We start from the raw sequence: 20,000 nt of genomic DNA, 5'->3' as shown, positions 1-20,000 counted from the left end.
GGCAGTCTGCAGAGGAACGCGGCCTTGGACACAACAATGACCCAAAACACAGCAAACGTGCTGAATAAACGTTAGCAGACAACACTAACGTGTTGCAGCGGCTCAGCCAGAGTCCTGAATCCAACTGAGAATCTGTGGAGGGAGCGAAAGACCAGGGTGATGGCAAGAGGACCCTCCAAACTGAAGGATTTGGAGCTCATTGCAAAAGATGAGTGGGCAAAAATACCTGTGGAGACGTGCAAAAAGCTGCTCTGCAAGAACAGGAAGCGTTTGATTGCTGTAAAAGCCAATAAAGCTTTTTCTATTGATCATTGAGAAGGGTGCGAACAATTCTGACACTTTTTGCTCAAATGTATAAAAACGCTGATCATTTTTCCCACAATAATGCTTCTTGTACATCATCTTCTTATCTTTCGGGAGACACTTGTGTCATTTTGTATCAGTTGGGACAAATTACATGAAAAACTATAAATAAAGAGGGAAAAAAACAACTTGCTGGTTGAATAAAAATAACTTTAAGTCAAAATTTGCCGGGAGTATGACTGCAAATAAACCTGACTGACTGCAGGACATGCACAGACACACACACAGACACACACACGCAGCACCCTGCTGTTCTTGCTCTCCTGATGCTGTGTGTGTGTGTGTGTTCTGGGTGTGTCGCTGTGTGATTTGTTTATCCCTGCCACAGACTGCAGGTGTATTTGCATTCAAACTCTGTGTGTGTTTACAGATTACACCGCTTTTGTGTTTGTGTGCGTGCGAGGGTGTCGTACTCTCGTCGGAGCCTCTGAAGGCCTCTCTGGGCTGCAGGCAGGCGTCGATGCGTCTGAAGTGTCTGAACAGAGGGCGCACCTGCTTCTTCCTGCTCTCCTTCTCCTCGTCAGAGCTGCTCGCAGAGCAAACACACGTCCAATAAATCCAAACAACAATTACACAGAAACTGAGAGTAATTCACAGAAAATATAACAAATCGATAAAATAACTTATTACAGTAAATATTTAGCAGAGTATAAAAATGATTAATAAAAAGTGTTTCATTGTTTAAGCTGTGAGAGTGCGATCAATAGAAACGTTAATGATGAATAATAATATGATAACTGTGTGAGTCACGATGGAGCGCCGCAGCAATAAAGAAACCTCGTGAACATCAACATCCAGAAATCAACACATGATAAGCGTGCTGTGTGCAGACTGTACACAGATTACTGCGCTCTGATTGGTCAGGTTTAGGTCACATGGGGCTAGAGACCAGCCTGTAACCCTGCATGAAACTGGCTGCAAACATGGTCACCTAAAAACCCCTGACGGACTCAGACGCCAAAGTTTGTATGGAAGCTTGCACCCGCTGACTACACTGTGTGTGTGTTACTGTGTGTGTGTGTTACTGTGTGTGTGTGTTACTGTGTGTGTGTTACTGTGTGTGTGTGTGTCTTACGGGCAGTGTAAGATCTCGGTCCATCGCTGCAGTTTCAGGACGTCCTCCACCAGCTCAGGATACTGGGCCAACTCCTGTACGGCACACATGTACAGCTCCTACACACACACACACACACACACACACACACACACACACACACACACACACACACACACACACACACACACACTTCAGATCCAGACAGTCCCAGCAGTGATTATGAAGAATAAGTATTCAAATAAAAAACGGATGTTTGTGCATCGACCGCCGTGATGCAGTCTTCACGCTGACAGTGGGAGGAGTCACAGGTGTGGAAACATGCAGGTGGAGATTTGGAGCTTTTTAACATTATTTATTGTTATTATTGTTTTTCCAGAAATTTGGATCCGACCTGCAGGAACCACTCAGGGCTGAGACGGATACTGCATGTGTGTGTCTGCGTGTGTGTGTGTGTGTCTGCGTGTGTGTGTGTGTGTGTGTGTGTCTGCGTGTGTGTGTGTGTGTCTGCGTGCGTGTGTGTGTGTGTGTGTCTGCGTGTGTGTGTGTGTGTCTGCGTGCGTGTGTGTGTGTGTGTGTGTCTGCGTGTGTGTGTGTGTGTGTGTCTGCGTGTGTGTGTGTGTGTGTGTCTGCGTGTGTGTGTGTGTGTGTGTCTGCGTGTGTGTGTCTGCGTGTGTGTGCGTGTGTGTCTGCGTGTGTGTGTGTCTACGTGTGTGTGTGTCTGCGTGCGTGTGTGTCTGTGTGTCTGCGTGTGTGTCTGTGTGTGTGTCTGCATGTGTGTGTGTGTCTGCGTGTGTGTGTCTGTGTGTGTGTGTGTGTGTGTGTGTCTGCGTGCGTGTGTGTCTGCGTGTGTGTGTGTGTGTCTGCGTGCGTGTGTGTCTGCGTGTGTGTGTGTCTGCGTGCGTGTGTGTCTGTGTGTCTGCATGTGTGTGTGTCTGCGTGTGTGTGTGTCTGCGTGCGTGTGTGTCTGTGTGTCTGCGTGTGTGTGTGTCTGCGTGTGTGTGTGTGTGTGTCTGCGTGTGTGTGTGTCTGCATGTGTGTGTGTCTGCGTGTGTGTGTCTGCGTGCGTGTGTGTGTCTGCGTGTGTGTGTCTGCGTGTGTGTGTGTCTGCGTGTGTGTGTGTCTGCGTGTCTGCGTGTGTGTGTGTCTGCGTGCGTGTGTGTCTGCGTGTGTGTGTGTCTGCGTGTCTGCGTGTGTCTGTGTGTCTGCATGTGTGTGTGTCTGCGTCTGCGTGCGTGTGTGTCTGCGTGTGTGTGTGTCTGCGTGTCTGCGTGTGTGTGTGTCTGCGTGCGTGTGTGTCTGCGTGTGTGTGTGTCTGCGTGTCTGCGTGTGTCTGTGTGTCTGCATGTGTGTGTGTCTGCGTGTGTGTGTGTGTGTGTCTGCGTGTGTGTGTGTCTACGTGTGTCTGTGTGTCTGCATGCGTGTGTGTCTGCGTGTGTGTGTGTGTGTGTGTCTGCGTGTGTGTGTGTGTCTGCGTGTCTGCATGTGTGTGTGTCTGCGTGTGTGTGTGTGTGTGTGTGTCTGCGTGTGTCTGCGTGTGTGTGTGTCTGCGTGTGTCTGCGTGTGTGTGTGTGTGTGTGCGTGTGTGTGTCTGCGTGTGTCTGCGTGTGTGTGTGTGTGTGTGCGTGTGTGTGTCTGCGTGTGTCTGCGTGTGTGTAACCTTGGGGAAGCTGTTGCTGCGCTCGCCCTCCTCCTGCAGCAGCTCTCTGTAGGTGTCCAGGTATCGAAACGCCACCGTCAGCACCGCCTGCTTCCTCTCTGCTCCGTCCATCGCTCCCTCCATCTCTCTGTCCCTCTCCTCCCCTCTTCCTCTCCCTCCTCCCTCTCTCCTCCACCCCTCCGCCTCCCCTTTCTTCCCTCCTCCATCTCCCTCCAGGCTGAATCTGGAAAAGTCAAGTTAAGGAGGAAACACATTCGCCTGAAGCTTCGCTCTGAAACCAAATCTCACAGGTGTGATTGTTGCTGTCGTCACAAACAAACAGCTGCCAGCACAAACCCATAATCAGCTGTTTCAGCTTCACAGAGCTGCAGCTTGGAGACGCCGCCATGATGACCCACATATCACCACACGCACACACAAACATCTGCCTCACACAGACTCTTTTTTTCCTCTCCTCCGATTGGCCGATGATGCTGCTTTTTGTTTTTTATCCTCTTTATGAAAACAGAACTACAGTTCCCATGATCCCCTGGGAATGCACGCAGGAAGTGCAGAGCTGAGAAAAGTTAAAAGCAGCTGAGCTGTGAGCGACGCTTGTGGTGAATCATCACGACTGTTCAACGCGGCGAGACTGAAGGCCTGACGAGCGCCATTTCTCTGATCACGGCTCTGTCCACGAAGAAGGCTAAATGTGCCCGGCCCCCCGTCTGATCCCTTCACCCCTTCCTGAACGAGTCCCTGAACGTCTCGTGTTCTTGAACATGGAGCTCTCTCTTCGCCTGTCCTTCCCTTTCTTCTTTCGGCCACACCCCCCTCTGCTCCTCTTCCTCTCAGCTCTTCATCGCTCTCTGTGGCAGATCTGCGGCTGCAGCAGAAATCTGCTTTTCTGCGCTGCGAGTGTCGAGCTGCTGCACCGGTCATTAAACGTGCTCTTTATTCATTTTTGGGTTAGAGGACGAAGAGCTGACGGTGAAGATGAGATGTGAGCGTCCTGCTCAGCTGATCTGAGATCAGTTTCAGGTCTGAGTCTTGTTCCTGTTGGATGCTACAGAGCGCGCTCAGTGGCTGAGGAGATTGAGGTAGTTCAGTCGGTGATGACGGTCTCTTCCTGTGTGTACGCCCACGGGTTTTCAGGACTTCCTGTTCTAAGCGCTGACGTTGACCTGCTGAAGCGTGATTGGTCCGCAGCACTCGACGCTCTGGTGACAGAATCACAGCTGATATCTGTAAAGGCGTCACAGCACGATTCGTCCGTTCCTGGGATCTACAAACTCAAAGGCGTGGTGATAAAACCGCTGAGGTCAGAGGTCATTATGGGTAAAACAATGACATCATGGAGGTTTCATGGAAGTCTGCCAGCCAGGTTTTGTTTTTCCACTGAAGCAGAAAACTTCCCATTCCCGTCACTGGAATGCCAACAACGTGGGAACGCTGCAGAAACGAAACAAAACAACACCGGAGCTGTTCAGACACAAACCTGCAGAACCCGCAGCAGATAACGCTGCGAGGCGACCGCTCGACAGCCAGGCACGCATGCCTGTGAGCGCGTGAAGGATACTGCTGCAGCAGGACCTGCTGGAGCCTGTCCGCCGCCAGGAAGATGGGATGTGTCAACATAAAGTCATCCAGGAGCGTTTCTGCACAGAGACACAAACACACAGAGATTATCTGTACAGACTGTCCCTGAACACAACACAGGCCTGCAGCCAGGAGAGAAGCACGACATCCGCACACACGCTCAGAGGCCCGACCAACGTCACGGGGGCGGGGCTGAGGGAAACGGGTTTGAGGTAGACGCCGTGTGCAGCAATGCTAATCCAGAGGAACTCTCAGGAGTCGCCCCCTGCTGGACGTCAGACAGACCGCAGGTTTAAGGCATCAATTTTTTAGACCTGCGTCCAGCTTTTATGGACCGCTGCATTTTTAACAGGGGGATGACATCACGAGTTGACGTAACCAATGAGTGTTCTTATCATTTTTGTCTTTTCATCAACAAACGTTTTTTCCAGATGTAGCCCTGTCTGCAATTATTCAGGCTTGCAGTATAAAAGAAAAAGTCTACTGTTATAAGAAATGGTTAAAATATAAATAGTTGATAAAAGGTTTAAAAATCATATGCTTGGGTACAAATGTATTTCATTTACAGTTAAGAGTCCAATAAATATAAGGGTTTCATGATTTAGAGTTCATTTTCTGTGCACAATAAATATGTTGGGGTGTAACCTAAGTTTATTTACCCATCTAGTGTCAGTTATCTCAATATTGTATTGTCATTGGTTGTTGTGCTGACGAGCCAGTCAATGTCACTCTTCTCTGCTATGGGGGCGGGACGAGTGGTAACAGTTTGTGTGAATCTGTGGGAGCGGACACAGAAGCTAAGTCTGAAGAGAGAGATGTCGTAAGGCAAACGTGGTGTGGATTTTGCATCTAAGTGTATCATTGAGGTCGACTACCCGTGGTCCTGATATTACTTATTTGTGATCTGCAAGAGGTAAATGAGACTGTGTGCCTTGACATTTGTACTGTAACTATTCGTTATAGTGATAAAATAGCGTGATATGTGATGCTAACTAGCGGCTTGCTAATTAGCGCAGCTTACCGCGTTATGTGCTGTGATACCATGCTGTATGTTTAGCTCTGTGATTTTCAGTCAAAGCATGCTAATGCTAAATCGTTATGTGATAGCATTTGGTATTGTAGCTCAAGTGTTTAAATATGTTTAGAAGCCGAGGGACGCTCTGAAAGGAGAGGGAGAGAGAGGTTTCTGCCCGGATGGACCCTGCTGTTTTCTCACCCCTGGCTGTTTCCTCGCCCCTGACTGTTTTCTTACCCCTGACTGTCTTCACTACTGGTGAACTAACTGCCCGTTTCTGATTGCCCCACTAACAAACTCATTGGACTCGTGAGTACTAACTGGAACTAAAGTGCACGTATTTTGTTTATGGCTCAGTTTGAGTGAAGCGGCCATCAGTTTTAGGCCTCACCGCACCCGAACTTCGAATCAGGCCTGCAACAAGCACCGTGCTACAGGTGTAGTGTGGACAGGTTAAAGTGTGTGTGTGTGTGTGTGGGCCCACTGTTACAAATTTGGTTTAAATTGAGTAAGTGTGTAGTTAATCAAAGTTATTATCAAAGGTTGAAATTCATCCATTTTAAAGGTGTGAGCTGTTGTAACTGAAATAACAGTTGGCACCTAAGAAAGAGGTATTTTGTTTTGATAAATCTTTCATTGAAAACCCACGTAGTCACTTTTACAGTAATTTTGTTTGTTTATTTTAATTCAATTCATTTTATAAGAGTAACTGTTTATTTTATTCATTTCTTTTTGTCTAAATAAATACCCGGTGAGGGATTTAATTTGTGTAAAATACAGTTGTGGTGGTCCTTATTATAGCAAATTAGAGGGTATCAGGTATCATTATTAGTAGCACTACGAACCCAGGCCCAGTCTCATTGTACTATATACTCTAGCTTTACCATAGCTACGTGGGACCTGGGTTACACAAACAAAAACAACGATAAATGATAAAACATAAAGGGAAACACAGCGATGACAACCAGATCTGGAGAGGCGCATATGAAACTCTGCTGCAGAACTCTGATAATAATCATAATGTCATCACGCTCGCTTTGATTTAGTGAGCTGGAGGAGAAACAGACGTGGATATTTTTATTATCTGTGACACTCATGTGTGTGTGAAACGGATACATATGAATAAATCTTTATGTCTGGTTTCTGAGCGAGCCGCTCTGAGGCTAACACGTCCTCGTGGCCTACATTTAGCTCGTCTCCAGTCTGCTGCACAGAGATTTCAGCACACACACACACACACACACACACACACAGAAAAGGAGGGTGTGTGTGTGAGTGTGGAGGTGAAGCAGCTGCTGCAGTTACAGCTGTAATTAAAGCTGCTGAAACAGCCAAAACCTGTGGTCACATCTCCAAAAATACACTGCTGTGTGTGTGACAAGCATGCTGCAGTGGGCGTGGCCTGTGGCGATCCGCCTCTCTGCAGGCGGTTGCCATAGCGACACCACGTTGTCGACAGTGGGAGGATGAAGAGGGAAATGTGAGAGAAGAAAAAAAACGAAACAGGATGAGAGCTTCATGCTTACTACTGATCACTGATCAATAATCCACCGATGATGGAGGTTTGACTGAAGTAATCAGCTGCAGTACTAACAGGAGTACTCCATGTAACACGTCAGCTCAAAATGATACATTCATGTTAAACACTGATCAATAATGTGATTATTGTGTTTGCAACATAATGTCCATTTTTAATTCATTAATTGATTTTTTAAAAATGTGAAATAAGCTTCCAGATGTTTCCAGAGACAAACATCGAGAATAAAACAAGAACTTATTTCAGTGATTCTCAGAGTATCTGAAACATATTTGCATTAAAACATTGATGAAAGTGGGCAAACAGGAAGCACACTGATGGGCAGCCAATCAGAGGAGAGTTTGGTGAAGAGGAGGAGGAGCAAGAACAGCTTGTTTCGGACAGAAGAGGTGAAATTAACACAGAGCTGAACCGAGTTCAGTTTATTCAGTTCCAGTTTGTAACGCCCTGGCCCCGCCTCTATAACAGCTGTATGTCCCAGATTTAAAGGGGGGGGGTAGGTGGCGCTTATCTTTCATGTCAGCTGACACACACGTAAATGAGTTTTTACACAGTGCCGCACTGAAGCTGAAACCTGTACTCATTACTCTGATTATTCAACGGCGTGGAGCATGTGCAGCGCAGATCACGGGGTAGCAGAGCGATGGCGAGAACACAGAGAGTGTGAACGTGGGAGGAGAGCGAGAGAGAGCAGCCGAACCCAAACGCCCACAGGAGAGAGAGAGAGAGAGGACAGAAATCACAGCGTCGAGGATGAAACGGTGACGGCACGAAAGCGATACGTGTTCGACAAAATGACTGCAGGGGTGCAGCAATGACTGTGCACCATAATCCATCCAACCAACATCCATCCAACATCCAACCAACATCCATCTAACCAACAGCCATCCATCATCCATCCATTCATTCATCCATCCATCATCTATCCAACCAACATACATCCATCCATCTAACCAACATCCACCCAACCAACATCCATCCAACCATCATCCACCCAACCAACATCCATCCAACCAACAGCCATCCATCATCCATCCAACCAATATCCATCCATCCATCATCCAACCGACCAACATCCATCCATCATCTATCCAACCAACCAACCAATATCCATCCATCATCCATCCAACCATCATCCAACCATCATCCATCCATCCATCCATCATCCAACCGACCAACATCCATCCATCATCTATCCAATCAACCAACCAACATCCATCCATCATCCAACCGACCAACATCCATCCATCATCTATCCAACCAACCAACCAATATCCATCCAATCATCATCCAACCATCATCCAACCAACATCCATCTAACCAACATCCATCCATCATCTATCCAACCAACCAACCAATATCCATCCAATCATCATCCAACCATCATCCAACCAACATCCATCTAACCAACAGCCATCCATCATCCATCCATCATCTATCCAACCAACATCCAACCAACATCCAACCATTCATCTAACCAACATCCACCCAACCAACATCCATCCAACCATCATCCACCCAACCAACATCCAACCAACATCCATCCATCCATCATCCATCCATTCATCCATCCATAATCCATCCATTCATCCATCCATAATCCATCCAACCAACAACTATCCAACCAGCATCCATCCAACCAACAGCCATCCATCATCCATCCAACCAACATCCATCCATCATCCATCCATAATCCATCCATTCATCCATCCATAATCCATCCAACCAACAACCATCATCCACCCAACCAACATCCATCCAACCATCATCCACCCAACCAACATCCATCCAACCAACAGCCATCCATCATCCATCCAACCAGCATCCAACCAACATCCATCCAACCAGCATCCATCCAACCAACAGCCATCCATCATCCATCCATCATCTATCCAACCAACATCCATCCATTCATCTAACCAACATCCACCCAACCAACATCCATCCAACCATCATCCACCCAACCAACATCCAACCAACATCCATCCAACCAACATCCATCCATCATCCATCCATTCATCCATCCATAATCCATCCATTCATCCATCCATAATCCATCCAACCAACAACTATCCAACCAGCATCCATCCAACCAACATCCATCCAACCAACATCCATCCATCATCCATCCATTCATCCATCCATAATCCATCTGTAGCTCTCTTCACGACAACACAGACACAGGTCGGTTCTTTGAAACGGGCGTTTATTACTTGGGCCTTCTCTCCTCAGCTTCACCATCACCAGTACGCCGATACGCCATTACGCCGTGAGAACTGGTCACGAGCGAACAGTACAAACAATTAGCAACTTTACAGTACACATATTAAGTCCAAACACAAAATAAAAAACATTTCTCAAATGACAAATACCTCGTTGGCTGCTTGTCCTGAAAAGAGGTCCTTAAGTCCTTGTATTGCCCTTTCTTTTAGTAAACTTTTAGCTTAAATCGCTTCATGAGAGACATCTGCTCCCTCGCAGTCCATGAAAAGTCTCGTGTGCTCTCGTTAAGGGTATTCTCACGAGACACTAGCTCTCACCTTACACATGTACATTTCAAATAAAGACATTTCAACGCAAACTATATATATTCATGAAATTATGTAACTTAACATTTTAACAGCATTTACACTCCCACCAAAATCACTCATTGACTTAAAATGAGAGATTTTCCTCAATGAAAATTATAAGGAAGTGATGTGTGAGTGTACATTTAAGTGTAGGTCATTTAGCTTTACGTGTGTTTTAGGTGGCCTCAAGTAATGTAACTACTTTGTGAACAGGCCTCTCAAGGAAAACTGATTTAGTGATTGGTTTTCCCTTATCAAAAGTAGTGTCACTGAGCAGAAGCTTTAGCTTTCGCACCTTGCCATCTGCGCTGGGCAGGGCTTCCACAACCCTTGCAAGCTTCCACTGGTTTCTTGGTGCACTGTCATCCTTTAATATTACAATGTCATCTGGTTGCAAGTTTCGTGACAGCTTCTGCCATTTCTGTCGTTGTTGGAGGTTTAGCAGGTATTCTCGTTTCCATCGTTGCCAAAATTCATTGGCCAAAAACTGTACTCTTCTCCACCTTTTGTGCAGATAGAGATCTTCTTTGCAGAATTGTCCAGGGGGTGGCAGAATTACAGATGATTTCATGGTTAGAATGTGGTTGGGAGTGAGGGGTTCCGGACCAGTAGGATCGTGAAGATGCTCGACACTTAGTGGCCTGCTGTTGATTATGGTCATTGTTTCATACAGAAACGTTCTTAGAGTTGTGGTGTCAAGTCTGCTAGCGGACTTGTCGAGCATAGCTATCAGGATGCTTCGGATTGTTCGAATCTGGCGTTCCCAAACTCCTCCCATATGACTAGCTGATGGGACATTCAGCACAAATTCACAACCAAGCGCCCTTGTACGGTCTTGATCCATTCCTTCAAGCAATTCAGAAAGCTCCTTTCTAGCACCAACAAAGTTTGTGCCTCTATCACATCTTAGCTGGCGCACAGGTCCTCGAATAGCTATGAATGATCGAAGTGCATTCATGAATGCGTCTGTTGTCAAATCGTCAAGGGTTTCTATGTGAACTGCTCTAGAACATAGGCAGGTGAATAACAATCCGTATCGTTTCAACTCTCTCCTTCCTTCCTTCACAATAAAGGGGCCAAAACAGTCAAGCCCACAATAAGTAAAGGGGGGAGATGTCTCAATTCTCTCTCCTGGTAGATTTGCCATTTGTTGAACCTCAGTTGTTCTTCTGTATCGTCTACATTTTACACACTTGTAAATGTGTGAGGAGACCACACTTCCACATCCTAGGACCCATATTCCGCTTGCGCGCAACTCGTTCATGGTCATGCCCCTTCCTTGATGGTGTATAAGCTCATGATGATGTTTGACCAGCAGAGCTGACACATGAGATTTTTTCGGAAGAATCGCAGGATGCTTTACATCATGGTGTAAGGCTGACTGAGACAGCCGTCCTCCCACCCTAAGAACATTGGTTTCGTCCAGGAAAGCATTCAGCTGGCGTAGCCTGTTGTGCCTGCTCAAAGTGTGTTCCTTCTTGCCTCTTATTTTCTTTATGTCTTCAGCGAAAGCGTCTTCTTGTACGAGTTTGATGATGAAGATCTCTGCTTCTCTTCGTTCTTCAAGATTAGTCGACTCATTAGTTCTCGACTGAAATCCCTTAAACTCTCTGACAAATCTCTTGAGCCTGGCAATGGCTCTCACCACTCTGGACCAGTCAGAAAATTTAGTTAAACGGTTTACCATTGGATTCTGTTCTCTTGCTTTAACTGCATGAACATGTGCTCTCCGAAGTTCAGGATCAGTAGCCTCAACTTCTCCCACCATTCCCACTTCATGTGGGAGATTTTGCTGCCAAAGGAAGTTGGGTCCTTTCAGCCAGCTAGATTCTTTCATTTGAACTGCAGTCAATCCTCTTGAGGCTCCATCAGCTGGGTTGTTTTCAGAGTTGACATGTCGCCATTGTTCAGGTTTTGTGCTAGATCTTATTCGCTGGATGCGGTTGGCCACGAATGTTTGGAACCTTTTAGCATCATTGTTCACATAGCCAAGGACCACCTTTGAGTCAGTCCAGTAATACTCTTGCACATTTTCAATCTCCAGCTCGCCTCTAATGATATCACCAATGCGGACTGAGGTCACAGCTGAAGATAACTCAAGCCTTGGGATGGTTGTTAGTTTGGTAGGGGCTACTCTTGCTTTCCCCAAGACAAGTGAACAACTTATCTGTCCTGTTTCACTCACCGCTCTAAGGTATGAGCATGCACCATACCCTTTGAAGCTTGCATCAGAAAAGTTGTGAAGCTCATATAGTGAGACTTCACCAAAGTTTGATGGAAGGTAGCTTCTTGGAATCTTTAGAACTGCCAAATGAGGCAGATCTTTGAGCCATGACTCCCATTGTGGCTGGATGTGCTCGGGGAGAGGTTCGTCCCAGCTTACCTTGTCTCTACACAGTGTTTGAAGAATCTGTTTGCCGATAAGTAGGAATGGAGCCACGAAACCTAGTGGATCATAGACTGAGGCAACAGTTGAGAGAACGCCTCTCCTTGTCAGTGGGTTTTCTTTTACCACCACCCTGAACTGAAATTCATCCGCCTCAACACACCACTGAACTCCAAGTGCTCGCTCGATATGAAGTTCTCCTAGAGCCATGTTTAGATCTTTGGTCTGAACATATTCTTGTGGTGGAATTGTTGCAATCACACTCTCATCGTTGGATACAAACTTATGTAGCCGTAGATTTCCTGTTTTGCACAGAGCTCTTGATTCCTTTACCAGGCGTATAGCTTCAGCAGTCGACCTTACACTTGTCAGGCCATCATCTACATAGAAGCTTCTTTGGATGAACTTAATGGCTTCTTTGCTGAACTTGCCTTGGCCTTGTGAAGCTAGGTATTTCAGTCCAAAGTTGGAGCAACCGGGGGATGAAGCTGCCCCAAAGAGGTGTACCTTCATCCTGTACACTGAGGGTTCAGAATCCAAATCACCTCCATCCCACCAGAGGAACCTGAGATAATCTTGATGTTCCCTTGCAACGTGGAACTGGTGAAACATTTTTTCGATGTCGCACATTATGGCTATAGGACCCTTTCTAAATCGACACAACACACCAACTAATGTGTTAGTCAGGTCTGGACCTGTCAAGAGATGGTCATTTAGAGAGGTTTCTTGGTAGCGTGCCGAACAATCGAAAACCACACGGATCTTCCCGGGCTTGTGGGGATGGTAGACACCATGGTGCGGTATGTACCATGCTGGCTGGTTGTCTAATTCAGACTGTGGCACCTTCTCAGCATCTCTTCTACTTATGATTTCATTCATGAAATTGACATAGTCCGTGTAATATTGTTCATTTCTCCTCAGTCGACGCTCTAATGAGCTGAGCCTGTGAACTGCACACTGTTTATTGTCTGGAAGATTAGGTTTGTCTGTCTTGAAAGGAAGCGGAAGTTCATAGTGGCCATCTTCCTTCTGTCTTATTCCAGCTTTCACTTTAGACAGAAAGAGGAGGTCCTCCTGAGAAACTGGATTATCATCTGTTGAGTGATCTGTGAAATCTGATTCAAAGGTCTTAATTATGTCAAGTGGGTTGATCTCTTTGACTTGAGTCCTGCACGCAAAGTGCACTTCCTTCTTTAGCTGAACTGATGGATGCACAGTTGGTGTCACTTGTCGTACTATGATTCTATGACTGAATCCTATTGGATCGCTGTTGTCGCTTGCTGAATGTGAGCAACCAACAATGCTCCAGCCCAGATCAGTCCGCTGCGCATATGGATGATTTTCGTCACCAGACAGGATCTCTCTTGGGAGGAGGGCTCGTTGACAGTTGTAGCCTATAAGAAGGCCTACTTCGCAATCCAACTGTGGTGGAATCTTTTCTGACAGTTGCTCTAGATGTGGCCATTTTAGAGCTGTTTCAGAGGTAGGAATGTGCAGCCTGTTTACTGGAATAAATTCTCTTGTGAAAACAGGTGGTAGTGGAATCCTTTTCTCTGAGTTGTATCCTCTCACTTGTAGACCTGTCATTTTCTGACATGGAATAACTGTCGACTTGGCAGACATTGTGGACAGTCGCAGACTGACATTCTCTCTGTTTGTGTTCAGGCCTTGAGCTACTTCATCTAGTATGAAGGTGGTATCACTCTGTGTGTCTAAGAGTGCATAAACTAGCAGTTCTTGATCTGGCTGCTTAATAGATGACACCCAGACTGGCAAGATAGAAGATGTTCGTGTGCTTAGACCCTCTTGAATAACTCTGTTGGAAGTGGCTGTTGCGGTCCTTTCTGTGGTGTCTGCCTTGTCCTTTGAAATTTCACTTGCATTTAGGTGGATTGGCCTTTGACGTTCCTTGAACTTATCGTCATGCAAACATGTTGGGTGTCTCTTTTGGCATTTCTCACACGTGCTTTTGTTATCACATTTTCTTGAGTGATGACCGGTCTTCAAACATCCAAAGCAAAGCTTCTCTGTGTGTACAAACTTAACACGATCCTGAACTGTCTTTTCTGTGAAACTTCGGCATTTGTCTAGGATGTGTCCTGTCCTTTTGCAGAAAACACATGATGTAATACTGCTCTGTGTTGTAGTTGTGGTCAGAGTCTTTGCTTGAACTATTTGGCTTCGTAGATGCCTTGGTTTCTCGCTTTCAACACTCTTAAGTGCTTGTATTGAGGAAATTGGATCGCAAGCAAGATCTGCTTCCTTTGATAGGAAGTCAACAAACACCTTGAATGGTGGGTACTCAGCTTTCACTTGTCTGACTTCCATCACTTTGCGATTCCAGCTGGAAACCAACCAATCTGGCAATTTCAGCAGAATCCTCTGACTCTCAACGCAGTCATTCAAGACCTCCAGCATCTTGACATGAGACATGGCAGCCTCACAGCTCTTGAGAAAGTCTGCAAATTCTCTTAGCTCGCAAGCATCCTTAGAACCTATCTTTGGCCATGCATGCAGCTTGTCTCTGAGTGACTTCCCAATTAGGAATGGGTCTCCGAAACGTTTCTCTAAAAGCTTCCAGGCTGAGTCATATGCTGCTTCTGTGCCCAATAGAAGAAATCCTTCCACGGCCTTCTTTGCTGTGCCACCTAAGTACTTTCTTAGGTAATACAGTTTTTCATTCTTTGGGATGTTCTTCCTTTCTATTAATGTTTCAAAGGACAGTTGCCAGTCTTTGAACTTCAAGGGATCTCCTGTAAACACCCCAGGCTCTGGTGTTGGGAGCCGGTTTGCACTCATAGCTTCTACTAGTGCATTGACCAGATCTAAGCTATTCTGCTCTTGAGGCCTCAACACTGAGGCTGGAGGAGACTGAGGTAGCTGTTGTGGACAAGGAGCTTGACTTGTGACTGTTAGGGATTGAGGAATAAATGGGGGACTTGATGCATTGAGAGAATGGGTTGTGACTGGAAGTACTGTGGAGTCAGCGACTCTAAGCTCTGGCAGTACTTCACTACCATACGACAAATCAGTTGCTTCTATGTTTTCTTCAGCTTCATCATAGACCCTCACTCGAGCTCTAGCAGCATTTAGCTTCTTTACTTCTTCTAGGCGTGCAAGTTTTCTACGTTTATCTTGGATTGCTTGCTGTCTGGCTAGGTTCTCAGCCTCTAACATTTGAAGTTCTGTTTCTTCCCTTTCTTGCTCCTCCAACACTGCCAAGACTTCCTGAGTTGCAGCAGCTTCAGCTACAGCCTCTATTCTTTTGACAGAGTGGCTGCTAGAGTGGGTAGAACTACATCCTTGACGAGACAGTGGTCTAGAAACAGAACCTGTTGAGCCTAGAACAGATCCAGCATCAGGCCAAGACTCTTCATCTTTATCTGCTTCATGACCTTTAAGCTGTCTCTCTGCTCTTTGAATAATAAATTCTGAGAATGACATGCATGTATCAACCCTGCGCCGCAGGTCTGGTTCAGGGGTTTGCGCTTGACGCAGCTCCTCATAAACCACCTTTACATCAGAACAGGTGCTTTTGATGTTCTCAATAAGCTCAGTTAACTCATCCTTAGAAGCATCACCACTTAATAACTCTTTGCCTATTCGTGCATGACACCTCCACTTCTCATAGATGATTTTGTATTTGCGTTGAATGTGCTTCAGTCTCTCATCTTGGTATGCTCTTCCCCTTTCTGTTAGGGTACGCGCCCTCTCACTTCTTCGAAGCCCCTCTAGTTCTGCTGCAGATTCAGTGACAGTAGCTTCAGCTTGAGCGGATTGTTCAGCATCTTTATGGCAGGTCTCTCTGCTTATGTTAGACATGTTGAGATTATAGCAGTGTGATTGTGCAGCTATTAAACTTCAACTAGATTTCTTCTGGACTATGTGTAAGTGAAAGTTGCAATAAACTTAATTTGAATTAAGGTTCATAAATGTATGTATGAGTCTTCCAACACACTGTTGACTTCAATACTGAACTTAAGTTTCAAACAGACAAGAACAACAAAAATCACCTTATCACAAATATACAATAACAGTGTAAATGTACTTAGAAATACCTTAAATACTTATCATTTACATTACTAAAGGTTTTCAAGTTTTCACATCAGTATAGTACCCCTTTAAAATTCACATAAGGTGCCCTTTAAACTCAGCAGATTTTGTATAACTCAAAATTACTCATAACCTGTGAGCTTGTTAAATATTTACTTGTTTGTTCTATAAACCTTGTGATGTACAACAACTATAAATGCAAACACATTGGATTAATCTCTACATTAAGCAAGCAAGAATAACAGAGGAGTCCCTTAGTTGCAATTTTCACATTTAACCACTTCTCACACCACCTTAACTTCACTTTGTGGTAGAGCTTCTCCTGATCTTAAACGTGAAAATTAGCGCTTTAACTCAGTCTAACCACCGTTGCTTGTTAATGCTGTGCCGATATGCGTTATGCACTCTGCTTATCTGACGTGATGCACCGGATCCGCGTCGTTTCGTCATCCGCGGCGATCCTGTCCTCTCCTACCCGTGTTGAGCAGGCGAGTTCTCACTGTAGCTCTCTTCACGACAACACAGACACAGGTCGGTTCTTTGAAACGGGCGTTTATTACTTGGGCCTTCTCTCCTCAGCTTCACCATCACCAGTACGCCGATACGCCATTACGCCATTACGCCATTACGCCGTGAGAACTGGTCACGAGCGAACAGTACAAACAATTAGCAACTTTACAGTACACATATTAAGTCCAAACACAAAATAAAAAACATTTCTCAAATGACAAATACCTCGTTGGCTGCTTGTCCTGAAAAGAGGTCCTTAAGTCCTTGTATTGCCCTTTCTTTTAGTAAACTTTTAGCTTAAATCGCTTCATGAGAGACATCTGCTCCCTCGCAGTCCATGAAAAGTCTCGTGTGCTCTCGTTAAGGGTATTCTCACGAGACACTAGCTCTCACCTTACACATGTACATTTCAAATAAAGACATTTCAACGCAAACTATATATATTCATGAAATTATGTAACTTAACATTTTAACAGCATTTACACCATCCATAATCCATCCAACCAACAACTATCCAACCAGCATCCATCCAACCAACAGCCATCCATCATCCATCCAACCATCATCCATCCATTCATCCATCCATTCATCCATCCATAATCCATCCAACCAACAACCATCATCCACCCAACCAACATCCATCCAACCATCATCCACCCAACCAACATCCATCCAACCAGCATCCAACCAACATCCATCCAACCAACATCCATCCATCATCCATCCATTCATCCATCCATAATCCATCCAACCAACAACTATCATCCAGCCAACCATCCGTCCATCATCCACCTTCTGCCAATTATCCAACTGCTCTGAGGTTTCTGTCCTCACCTCCTCACACATGTGGAGCAGACGGTGAGAAGCACTTCCTGTTCCTCTGAATCCAGACTGAACTCTGGGACACAGACGGCTCATCTGTGTTGCAGAGTTTTTCTCAGTTTGCATTTCAGATCAAAACCTTTTCAAACATCCAGACCTCCAACTGTGCGAGCAAACTCCATGATGGAGAACAGGCGAGCACGGCACGCACGGTGAGCACAGCATCGCTGATGGCGAGCACAAAACACACACTGCAGCATCATGTTCAGCATCATGCCATCATGTGGGTTGGTCATTTACACTCCATATGCATACATACAGATGTTTACTGCAGCTGTTTCTGTGCTCCGTTTTATTTTATATGCTTCAGCTTTGGGTCAGAGGTCAGAGGTCAGGGGTCCATCCTGTCTGCCTCGCTCTCACTGAGATGAAATTGTGTTTTTTGTGCAGAGAAGTTTGAAGCCTCTAATTTCAGTCTCTTTGTGTTTCTCCCTCCCACCGCCTGGCTCTCACTCTTCCTCTCTCTGCCTCCCACTCCTCTTCTCCAAATGTCTTACTGAGAGCTGGTTGCTATGTGAACAGGTGCTAAAGAGCCTCTTATGTTATCTGCACACACACAAACACGCACACACACTCCTAAAACGAGGAAACCTGCAACTCTGAGGGGTCGAGGAAGACGAGGAGGAGGAAGGTAAAAGCTTCTTTTGCGTTTGTAGAGGAGAAACCAAACTCCTCCCACTCAGAGCTTTTCTTCCGTTTGTGTTTGTATGACTGACTGGCTGCTGCATAATTATTCTTATTACAGACTCTTAGATAACCCAGCAGCTGTGCTCAGCTCCACCAACACGCCACATGATTGTTTCAGGAGGTCATGTGATGCTGCGGGGTTTTCCTTTCTGTCAGATAAACCTTTCGGTTTCTGTGCAGGTGAAAGAGCCAAAACACACCTGAGCCTCCTCTGTGCCCATCAGCTCTCCTCCTGCTGCTCATCAAACCACCAGGCCCATATGGAGTCACACCACTGATCCCAGTACAACAAAGCTAATACGTGATGTCAGTCGACGTCTGCCAACACGGATTCTTCAGTCATCTGCAGGCAGAGCCTTCAGACGCACAGCTGAGCGTCTCTGCCTCTGAGCACCGGATTCTAATCAAACCATCAAATATGTTTGTTTCAGGCTTTACTGAGCAGGTTTGTGTACAACAGCCCGTCCCTGTCCACGGGCTCATTCCTGACAAAACAGAAGACAACGACACGGAGCCTGAGAACATCCGAAGCATGTAAATATGTTCTGGCTGTAGCCCAGAATAAAACTACGAGGCTTTAAAGTTTCTGTTTTGGGCTCAGCTGCCAATAAAACCGCTGAAAAGTCCACCACACACACACAGATACACACAGATACACACACACACACACACACACACACACACACACACACACACACACACACACTGACCAAACTTTGTATTTGTGGGGACGCTGTAGGAAGCATGTGTCCACAGGAGCGTGACGCTAACCTGAGCCTCAGACGGGCCGACAGCAACAAGTCAGGACGGCAGCCGAGGTCCTCGCTTTGCACAAAGTCCTCCCAAAGAGACAAAGAGAGGCGTGAACGCACAAAATGCAACGAAAATGAAGCTCGCTCGAAATTGGTGTTTACATTCTTCGTCTGAGAGTAACACGCCTGAATACCTGCCCCAACAGGCGTGTGTGTGTGTGTGTGTGTGTGTGTGTGTGTCTGTGTCCGTCTGTGTGTGTGTGTGTGTGTGTGTGTCTGTGTGTGTCTCTGTGTGTGTGTGTGTGTGTGTGTGTCTCTGTGTGTGTGTGTGTGTGTGTGTGTGTGTGTCTCTTTCGTGAAACTTGTCATCTTTCTGTGTTACCTGTGAGCCAGATGTTTACACACACCCACACTATGATAATATTATGGGGTAGCAGACGCATGTCTCCATAGCGACCGCTGGCTCATGCTTTCCCACAGCTTTATTTAAAAACGGTGAAGCTGACGAGTTTTCTGCTTTTATGTTTCAAGTGCGATGATGCGGCACCCTCAGGGGGCGGAGTCTCACCTGTAAACAACGCAGCAGCAGCTTATAGCTCTTTGTGATCTCCGATCACTCCCTGCTGATGCTTTATATATGAAAAGCTTAGCTTCCTGTCTGACAGACGCCAAGTGGTCAGACTGGGCAGCATCACCTCATCCCCCATCACACTGAACACTGGTGCTCCACAGGGGTGTGTACTGAGCCCTCTCCTGTACTCACTCTACACCTACGACTGCACAGCCACTAACAGCTCCAACATCATTGTGAAGTTTGCGGACGACACTACAGTGGTGGGTCTTATCACCAACGGCGATGAGACGGCTTACAGGGAGGAGGTCAGCGCCCTGACCCACTGGTGTCAAGACAACCATCTCACCCTCAACGTCGCAAAGACAAAGGAGTTGATAGT

At 46.1% G+C, this 20,000-nt stretch overlaps 1 protein-coding gene across 3 annotated transcripts in view; it reads right to left on the bottom strand.

Moving 5' to 3' along the window:
- rapgefl1 (Rap guanine nucleotide exchange factor (GEF)-like 1) overlaps positions 1–20,000 on the bottom strand; it is a 46,311-nt gene that overhangs the window by 17,371 nt on the left and 8,940 nt on the right. For all 3 annotated transcript variants that reach the window (XR_013974542.1, XM_080906394.1, XM_080906393.1), the window contains exons 3-6: positions 4,636–4,714; positions 3,078–3,300; positions 1,439–1,536; positions 777–889 (exon numbers count right to left, since the gene is read on the bottom strand). Coding sequence is in view for 2 of the 3 variants with exons in the window: in XM_080906394.1 (XP_080762520.1) it covers positions 777–889; positions 1,439–1,536; positions 3,078–3,300; positions 4,636–4,714 (513 nt within the window). In the remaining variant the exon portion in view is untranslated. The remainder of the gene's footprint in view (positions 1–776; positions 890–1,438; positions 1,537–3,077; positions 3,301–4,635; positions 4,715–20,000) is intronic.

The sequence above is a fragment of the Rhamphochromis sp. 'chilingali' genome (genome assembly GCF_963969265.1).
Source record: "Rhamphochromis sp. 'chilingali' genome assembly, chromosome: 15".
NCBI lineage: Eukaryota > Metazoa > Chordata > Actinopteri > Cichliformes > Cichlidae > Rhamphochromis > Rhamphochromis sp. 'chilingali'.
This window is presented reverse-complemented; position numbering and strand designations above follow the sequence as displayed.